General features: G+C 37.0%; 1 protein-coding gene across 1 annotated transcript; it reads right to left on the bottom strand.

The window, feature by feature from the left end:
- Positions 1 to 248: 248 nt before the first annotated feature.
- On the bottom strand, positions 249 to 9,174 carry LOC131728621 (transcription factor COE1-like). Its single transcript, XM_059019621.1, has 6 exons — positions 9,051 to 9,174; positions 8,434 to 8,602; positions 6,958 to 7,137; positions 5,530 to 5,724; positions 4,824 to 4,892; positions 249 to 2,414 (listed from the first exon to the last, which is right to left on the bottom strand). Exons 1-5 carry the CDS (start codon positions 9,066 to 9,068, stop codon positions 4,825 to 4,827), a joined length of 630 nt encoding a protein of 209 aa, XP_058875604.1. The 5' UTR covers positions 9,069 to 9,174; the 3' UTR covers positions 249 to 2,414; position 4,824.
- Between the last annotated feature and the right edge of the window lie 1,028 nt (positions 9,175 to 10,202).

Genomic DNA, 10,202 nt, shown 5'->3' with positions numbered 1-10,202 from the left:
AATGCAAACTGATGTGTTCCCTGATTCTTGGAGAGCTTTGTTTTAGGGTTTGTCTGTCAACTTATAATGTATATTAAAAACCACTGGGCAAGAGAGAAGAATATAGCTTTTTCTTTTTTTTTAAATATATATAAAATATTGTAATTGATTTTGTTTTCCAGTTTCAAGACAAACATGAGATATTGGACACATCCAGACAATTCACCCCCTCCCCCCCACACCCACCCTCCCCCTCCCCCTCCCCCTCCCATTCCTCTCGCCTTGATACCCCAAGTGGAGAATCACAGAACTAGAATCAAAACTGGGAGCATGCACAGTTGCAGCATTATTGTGCATCAGCTCGAATCATCATTCGGAAAAAACAAAACAAAACAGGTATTCTCAAGGTAACAGAACAGTTCATTTTGTGCTTTTTAAACAATTTCTAGGTTTTTTTTTAACAATATGCTGTGATGACGGACAGTTCTGGTGCAGATTACAATGTGCAGGTGATCTAATGAGTATGATTTGCATTGTTAAGGCATCCAATCTGCTGGTTCAGAATTCAGTGAAAGAGAAAAAAAGAGGAAATATACAAGCAGGCATTAAGAAAGAAAGTATTTTCATATATTTGTTCCACAATTGTCTTCCCATTTTCAATGCACATAATGCAACCTTCACCCCAACAGGAAGATATCTCATGCATATTATTCATTTAAAACAGCATCAATTTCTTTAAGCCTCAAAAGCAAAACGAAAGATAGATATATATATATATATATATTTTAAAAACTCTACATAACTAAATACTATCGGAATAAGTTGCTACTTTTTGCCATACATTAAAAAAAAAAAACATTTTCCATTAACTTACAAATAATACAAAAATAGACAATGGCTTTTTTGATGGAAATAATAAAAAAATGGAAGCATGGTTTTAAACAATACTAGAAAACTAAATACAAATAAAACATATTCAAATCACATTTAAAACAGAAAGATCAACTGTGGATGACAAAACGAGTCGGGCACTTTTTCACATAGCAAACGTACACAATAAAATAAAACTAGGGGGAAAAGCAATGTACAAACTCCAAAGATAAATACATTATTTATATGGATATTTTACACACTTTTTTCCAAACCAATTTCTATTTCTTTTACTTTAATATTTGCAGGTGTAAGCTAAAGGTTGTAAGCTCTTTCTGCAGACATATGCAATAGAAACATGTGTGATACTGTACTGAAAAGCTGCCTTAAGACATTTCAATGTATAAATATATGCATTGTCCTATATTGGTTGGATCTTGACAAATACCTTTTTAAGAGCATTTCAATGCAGTGCTGGCAAAAAATTCCAAAGTCGATCTTATGCCTCTGTCCATTCAGAAGTGCTGTGATCGTCCCTTTTTATTTAAAAGAAAAATGCATCGATAAACTCTTGCAGATTTTCCGTTTTGCGTTTTCATTCATCCTTTAATATATATGGTAGAAACTGCTCTAAAGTAGGGGCCAACCCAAGCTGTCAGCCACTGAGACAGAAAAGTAAGCAACCGCTACTCAAAACAATTGAATTTTCCATTAAAAAATATAAAATGATACCTTTCTATTATTGGAGGAAAAAACAAATGTTGCAACCACCAGCTCAATGCATGACTGATATTCTTGCATTGCATAGCAGCAAATGTTTTCTCAAAGGAAAATATTCTTTAAAATGAGTTTTCCATTTATGCTAGATTCTGTCTTAAAACTACTGGAGAGCTATCAATAGACACAAATATATCCCTTTTAAGGTGATATTTTCAAACATGTTAATGCAAATGGTAAACATGGTATTTATTTAACAACGTTTACCAGTCACCTCTGGCTGGGAAAATTGTCACAGCTGACCCTTACTTTTCAATAAAAAAAAATTATTTCGAGGACCTAAGTTTTCTACCCTATGCTAATTCTTTCGCTACCCTTTCCGTCTATCGTAACTAATCAGTTGCCTTCTTCACACACGCAGTTTTATAAACATTATAAATAAAAACACAAAACTCTGATATAGTGTCCCTTGTGTATATTACAATTCATAAAAGGCATATGATTGTTCGCTGAAATGAAAAACAAATTGGAAAAGCAGATATTTTCCACAACAAAAGAATAAATATTTCTTACAATATTCAAACAACACTTTGCCTGTTCCGTGCCACAGCGGTGTTCACAAGTTTTAGCGATTTAAAAGCTGCAGTAATCTTTTTTTTTTCATTTTTTTTTTTTTTTTTTAAATGTGATTCCTTTTTAAAAAGGCCTGAGTTATAAGTTCTGCTCCTTGCTGGGACCTGTGGTCAACCTCCTACTGGAGATAAAAAAAGTAATCGTCTTCAAAGTTGTTTTCTATCCCCTTCGTTGCTTCATCTTCTACATTGGAGGAACAATCATTCCAGGTATAGCTGTTTAAAAGAGAAACAAGGAGACAATAGCGTTATTATAGTGGTAATCCATATGAAAGTGAGTTTAACTGAAGAAACAGGATAATGTACAGTTTTTAGTTGTCGTTTCTTTATTGGCTTGATTAAACCACATTTCAAGAAAACCAACTGCAAGCTTACACATTTACATATGCATACATGTGTGTACTTTAAACACTTTAGAGTATACCCTGATAAAAGTCTACCCCAGTAAATTTGCACAGTATTTTTGCACTTTTCCCATGCTTTTCCCATAGTTTTCTATGGGCTTTACAATGCTTACCTATGCTTCACCATGCTTTCATTATGCTATGCTTTACTGTAGCACACTTTTATAAGTTCACACTTGTAGTTATGTTAAAATAAAATACCACACGAAGTCCATCTGTAGAGCTATAACATACTGTATATGGGAAAATACAGTAAACCCACAAAATAATAACCTCAGTGCAATATGAGAGGAACACCAGCTACTTTACTGGACTCCATGTGCATTTGCTGTTGTTGTTTCAAATCTTTGAGCTATGAACCTCCTCCTTCTCTTTCATCTGTTTCTTTTGTGGCAAACAGCACAACATCTTTTAAAACTACTAAAGCAACCTGCTGTTGCAAGCCAGATAAAGTGCTGCCAACCAGAAAACAGGTCTTCTCCTCCCTGTGTATCTGCAGGCATCATGTTTGATTATGCAAGCGAAAGCTACACCTCTGGCACTGGAGTCAATTTCTGCTATAAGAGATTCCAACTGAATACCAGTCTAGCTGTGGTTATTTCAATGGAATATATAGGACCCCCAGCTGTGCCTTCATTTAAAGTGTTAGCCATTGCGATACAGTGAGGAATTTTGTGAACGACAAGTAATAGAGTTTGTGATACTGTACATGTTGTAATGAAAAAAGTAAGAAAAGAAGGCAACTGCCCTCCTGTATGTGTTGTATTTATATGTAAAATAGCTGAACATTTTAACCAGAAGGGTTAGGCTAATATGCACACATTTCAGGAGATTTTATTTAGGCTTTACCTGTTTAAAATATTTATATGTATGTGGAGACTATATGTCGCTAACTTATTTATTTCAGACCTAAGCAAAACAAAAATAATTGAATGATGAAGTGGGAGTCCCTTTCAGCTTACAGTGTATATATCACATATATACAAATGATGCTAAACATATGGTTAGCAGTCCTACACCAGGCACACATTATATCAACAATTCATTTATTTTAATGTAATTGCTAGTAACACAGGGCTCGATGAGTATCCTTCCTGTCTATGATGTAATTGACAAGTATTTCCATTCAGCCTTGTTCTCATGCAGATCGTATTACTAACATTTGTCTGGAAGACACAATCAGTGATTCACTGTACTTCTTATTGCATACATTGGCTGCCTTTTTACTGGATTTCCAAGCTCGGATACAGAATTTTTTAATAGATACAGGATACAGGATTTTCTAGGCATATGTTGGACTGTGAACTTCAGTTGCCTCTTGGGTTTTAGGGTTTTCTAACATGAGACCTGCATAACATGTTAATTAAGGACAATGTTCTGTGGAGCAAAGTCTTCCAGTTACAAAACAACAGTCTTAAACAAGAACTATGACAATGACAGTTTATATGTGTCAATTACAAATCAAACAAGCAATAAACCTATGGGGACTAATTTTCCATTGTGCTGTAATGACAAGGCGTGACCTAATATAATTAATTAAAGTATTGATGGTAAAAACAACTTCAATTACAGCTGTTTCATAGCATCCTTGTAATCTTAAATTCCCCCCTGTGTTTTCATACTGCATGTCCAAGCACTGCAGCATATAAGCTAAATGAGGGACCATTTTCAACACAACTTAATAGTGGAATATGGAAAAGCCAAGCCATAGTTCCATTTCCATTTTATTTATAGAGGCCAGCATTTGTTTACTGAAGTAGAATGCCGCCAGTTTGACCAAAAACAGGATTTTCAACACCTGTTAACAACTAAATACTCCATGAAGCCGCCCAGTTAATTACAAACTGTTCTCTGACAAGTAGTAGCAACAAGACACAAGAGATTTCATAAAACTTATTGGACTCTGATTGATTTTTTTCCTTCCCTCTATACCCCTTGCCATTTTTAGAAGAGCATTGTCTTAGTGGAATTAAAAGTTCCCTGCAGGTATCAGATTGATATGCTGCATGATTCCAAAACTGACCCAGTCCTTCCTCCTCTACAACACTGACAGCCTTGAATTTCCCCCATTATTTTTCACATTTCCTGCAACAGTAAAGTCTATAGTGACAGGCTCTTATCACTGTGAACGGGGATTCTCTGCATGTACTTCAAATGTGTTGCTACTGCACAGGAACACAGAAATATCACGATAAAGGAGAAAGGAAGGGAAATAACATACTTCAGGAGAAGGCCAGGCCCTGAAGTGAGCCTGCAGTGGAGTACTTGCTAGAGTCCACAAAAGACTGATCTGACAGGGGGAGAGAGAGAAGAGAGAAGAGGAGAAAAGAGAAGAAAGAACATGGTGTTATTTACCTACAGCAGGGTGGGTTAGGAACTGCACATGATGGGCTTGCTTCAATAAAACATAAGAATCTTTTGGTCTATTTTGGGGAGTCAGTTTCTCTTGAGCATATTTGTTTTATCATTAAAGGATTAAAGGATGCATAACAATAGGAAAAACAACATTGTAAAATGTTTTACACACCGTCTATGACCTTTACCTTCTTACAGTTTACTGAATATGGCCCAGTATCTTTAAGTGAGCTATATATTGGAGGGTATGGCGTTTGGATCTATAGTACCTGCCCCTACTTGAAAAACAACTGTAGCTTAACTGCAATGAAACTGCATTACACTGAGGCAAAGCGTTGCAGTTTGCAGACAGTTTAACTGCGGGTTTTGATTTGCTATAATTGCAGTTACCATGTGGTTCTGTAATACAATGTAATATAACAGTACCTTTTATTACAGTTATATAGTAGCGCCCTGATAGTGTTGTTAATATATAGTCCTCAGTGTAGTGCCTAAGCAGTAGTTGTTTTTCAGTTTGGGTGACAGGGTGGTACAGCAGGTGAGGTTCTCTGCTCCTCGGTGTCGTGTCTCACCTTGCAGGCTGTTGCCGTTGGCACTGCTGCACGTGGGTGGCGGCGAGGTCTGCGGTCTCACCACTGGGGCGAAGGCGCTCTTCTGTTTCACGGCAGACACCATGTTGGCGGGTGAGAATGAGAAGATCCCGGAGGAGCTACTGCAGTTGGAGGGCAGGCTGGTTGAGGAGGCCATGGTAGGACTGGATGGCACAACTTTAGAGAAGACGGAAAAAAAACCCACAACTTTAAAGCAGAGAGCCGGCTGGAATATGTCTCGTCGCCTGGAGGAGAGTGTTTCTCTTCAGTAACGAATATACTGGTTGTGTCGTGTTAGTCTACTTTTCAGTTTCCAGGTTTTTTTTTTATTTATGTATGTATTTATTTTCTTGATCAGGTGACAAATGTCTTACTGCTGTACAGTAGAAGTTATAAAGCTGTAAATATGAATAAGAGGGTACGGTATTTATAATCAAATATTGTTTAGTGTTAACCCAAAGATTGCTTTTCTCAGGGCTGAGGGCATTGCTTTATTGCTACTTCTTCAAGACAGCTAATATTCATGCCCTTCAGTGATATACGATGCACTATACGCCACGAGAAATCAACATTCATTGGACCCCCCCACCACTTTTAATACTCTCAGAGCATTTTCTCCTTGAATGATTTTACAATTACTGTGGCAATATACCAAGTGCCCTCTGATTTTGTCTCCTTTCTTTATTGTTGTTATTATTCTACGTTTAGATTTGCTAGCACTCTATTTTAGCACAAGATGTGTAATAATGTCATAATCCATTTATGACGGCCTAACTAATCAATTAATGAAAATTGGAACTATAAAGCTTGGCCAGTTTGATTGAAAGTGTCTGTGTGGAGTCAGTCAGCCTCTTAAAGTACTTGTTAACATTGTGGAATCAAAGTGCTGAAATTGAATTGCTACTCCTGCAATTAGTTTATTGATTTAATTAAGAGTCTTTCATTTAGAGGCTGGGATTGAAACAGCGTGTGATGTGAGTGGTCAGGCATTACTGACGGGTATTAGAACAATGCTTTTAATTTGATACAGGGGATATGCAATGTTTTTTTTTTTTTAAAGAGAGGAGACCTCTTTCAGCTGGAAACCGAAAGGCTCACACAATAGGACAAATGCGCCATGCTTATACTTAAGCTGTGTCTCGCTTTTGTTCTAAAAGGAATACAAAAATGTTACAAAACTAGAAATAAACAACTAAGAATCTGAACACTTGTTTTTCTGTACATGTGCCATACAGGTTTAAATACACACAAGCATCAGAGGAAAAACACCATGTCCTGCAAATACAACACAGCATATTGACCTATAAAAGCTGCCACACTATACTTTTTGTATTTTATCTAGGTCCTCGATTGCAGTTTGCCCCTTGAGCAATCTTAGAAAGTGAAGAAAGGTAAAATGGCGGAACTCACTGGCATAGGGTGAGTTGGCAGCTGATCCATTGAGAAAGCTTGGCGATCCTCCCAGGTTTGACATCCCAGTGTTGCCGTATCCATTCATACTTGTTGTCACCGAGTTATAGTTCGTCTGCTGAGGTGTGGGGCTTGGCACATACCCATGAGGCGACACACTGCTCGTGTTCCGAGTGAAACCTGAGGAAGACATGTTACAGTTCAGCACACAATCAATGGAATGCATTTGTCTTTTTGTAATTATATGGTAACAACACAAGTAGTTGCAGTTTATTCATGTCTAATTATAGTTATGATAGTACTTTATATAACTGCAATGCTAGAGAGAATCATAAGCCAGTCCAGGGGTTGTAATGAAGCTGCTTCGATCAAAATGTCACTAATCTAACAGTCACAGGGCCCTGGTAAAAAGGACAGTGTTGCCGTTCCATCTTGGCAGCGGGAGTTCTCGAGTCTTGGAACAGAGAAATATAACAATGAAGATGAGGATGAGGAGACAGACAGAAAGTCAATGAAAAGAATCAGGCAAGAAACACACTCACTTATTGCTGACATCAATGTGATTTTTACTATAAGACCCATGGGGTGAATGCTGGAACTTCTGTTATCAATACATTTTCAGGAAGAACTGTGAGGTGGGGAGGCTGAATTTATGATATGCAATCATTCAGAGACTCCAGCCCAGACCGATACATTGGGTTATTTTAAAATTAAACACATACAAAAAAAAAAAAAAGATTACATAATATATACATATTACAAAATCATGCCAATATAACCAGTTTAAATGGCAGCAGAACTCAGTAGTGACCTTCTAGTGTGGTTACCCTCTGTGCCAAGATAATAATAAAGATAACTTTTAATTCGGGGTTCAGTTACCCTGAAGGGGTAAAGGGGGTTGGGTTTCCATGAATGCTCTGCAACACTAACAAAACTCTTCGCTTGCATCTAAGTCTGCCAATGTTTATATATAGCACAAAAAAGTGTCAATGTTATTACATGAAGATGCCTGGATGAAAAGAATGGTGTTATGATTGTGTGTTACAAATCGCTTATGCTGTCAACTACAAAAATTAGCTCAGGGCCAATTTACCATATGGCATTTAAAGAAAAAAAACAAATCTGAAATCTATTAAAATAATCACTCTATTGCTCTATTGTTACTACTCTAAAAAAACAGGCTGCTTTATTGCAATTTAAAGGGGACCAAACCCTGTGTTGTAAAAGTTTGAAATGCTTCAAACATACAGTGGGAAATAAATAATAGGTTTAGATAGAAAGTTACAGTTCTGCATCAAAAGATAACAAAATGAATGCCTGCTGGGATATTTCCTGCCTAAGAATACAATTTTGCTTACTATGTTATGCTTTTTATGACCAATAGAGCTGCCTTTATGCTAATCCGGGAGGTTAGGCGGTAGCCTGGACACTTTTGATAGATCATTGAAGATGTGATGTGCTGCTCGTTTCCCTTACCCTGGTTGGTAGACTCTGACACGTTGACGGCTAGCTGGCCGCTGAAGGAATTCACTCCCATCATTCCCGCGTGCACAGACGTGTTGCTGAGCGCTGGGAGCTGGTTGTGGTTCCGAGGGACATTGTAGAGGGCTTCTGCAATGTCTGCTGCCCGCTTCAGGATGATTTCCTGCGCCAAATAAAATACGAGCAAGTGTTGAGGGGTTTCTCCCAGGCATTAGACGTGCATTCCATGAAGCGGTTTTAGTTTTTAAAACAACAAACAGGCAGTGTGAATTTGGCAGTTCAGCTTGCTGGTGGCATCTAAGCTAACACTGTCAGTTCTTTGCATGTTCTAAATTAATCAAGTCTAGTTTGACTGGAAACAGGGTCGTACACACCTGGCTTGTTAGGACATTTTTCTATAAGAGTTTTTTTTAAATTTTTATTCAAATGACTATGAAGTACTTTAATATTGAAGCAAAAAGCAAGCTATACTATACCACATCTACTTCTAATGCCTAAATAATGTAGGACTTTTGCATTTCAGCCATTATTGGTCCAGTAAGAACATTCAAATAATAATCCAGAATTTAAAACGTTTGATAAATTACAATTTAAAAAAAAAAAAACCTTACCTGGTTGTTATGTGGCATGCCATACAGAGCTTCGACTAAATCTGCAGCTCGTTTCAGTATAACCTCCTGTAGAAAGAAGAGCACATAATGAGTAAAGCCTCTGTCTCTCTGGAAGCATTGCTGATTCACACGATGGCTTTTAGAAATAAGGTTCTGTGTGTAACAAGCAGTCTTGTGCGATGCACTGCCGTTATGGATTCTGACCCCTGTAGAAGAGATTAAAAAGGCTACAACTGTTTGTGCAAACGAACCAGACTACATTGTAAAGTCGCTCGCTTGGAGTCTTCATGCATAGCCTCTGCCTCCATTCCCAGTTCATGTTATTAGAAATGAATGACCATTCTACCAGACCCAAGCAAAGGAAAATGCAGGAAGGAAATCCTTTTTCCAGACTCCTCAATTAGCTGTATATATTTTGTTGAAAAAAAGTTAAGCAGTGCTTTTAGACTAATTGAGGACAATATAGTGTAAGTAAGTTCTGTCCTGTAGGCGGTAACTGTGTACTGTCAACCCTAGAACCCACTTACTATCTGTCGCATTTGGGTTTTATCCTGAAGAGTTAACAGTGTTCATAGATGAAGTGAATAATAAAAATAGTTGAAATTCATTTCAAGCAGCCTTTTAAGCTCACTTTTAAATTTATCAGAGAATGAATTAATACAACAGCACAACCAAACCTGTAAAGTTACTTCCCCAAAGTGCTTACAGCTATTCATACACTTACTACATATTAATTGTATTACAATAAAGAACTTCAGCAGTTATCTTCCCTTTCAATGGGAAAATCATGATATAATTACAACCATTTTGCTGTCATCATAATCTCTTCATAAATAACTCTTTTTTTAAACATATTTTCAAATGACAAGCTTTTAGATTCAGTATTAGCATTTTTCCAATCATAAGATCATTGCTATAAAACATAAAGCAGTTATCATACTTCAGACGGATTTGCATAAATGTATGCATTCCCAAAGTTCACAAATGTGTGCATCTGACCTCATACAAAATGTTTAGTTAGTTTATTAGCTGTGTCTTCTAATGGGCTGTTAAATGGTTTCACAGAAGGTCATACACTGTATTAAAAGCATAAACAATTGCAACTTTGCATTTATATGTATTTAAAGCCCAAGCGAATACTCATTTCTATGT

Source organism: Acipenser ruthenus, unplaced genomic scaffold, assembly GCF_902713425.1.
Source record: "Acipenser ruthenus unplaced genomic scaffold, fAciRut3.2 maternal haplotype, whole genome shotgun sequence".
In the NCBI taxonomy this organism is placed as follows: Eukaryota; Metazoa; Chordata; class Actinopteri; order Acipenseriformes; family Acipenseridae; genus Acipenser; species Acipenser ruthenus.
This window is presented reverse-complemented; position numbering and strand designations above follow the sequence as displayed.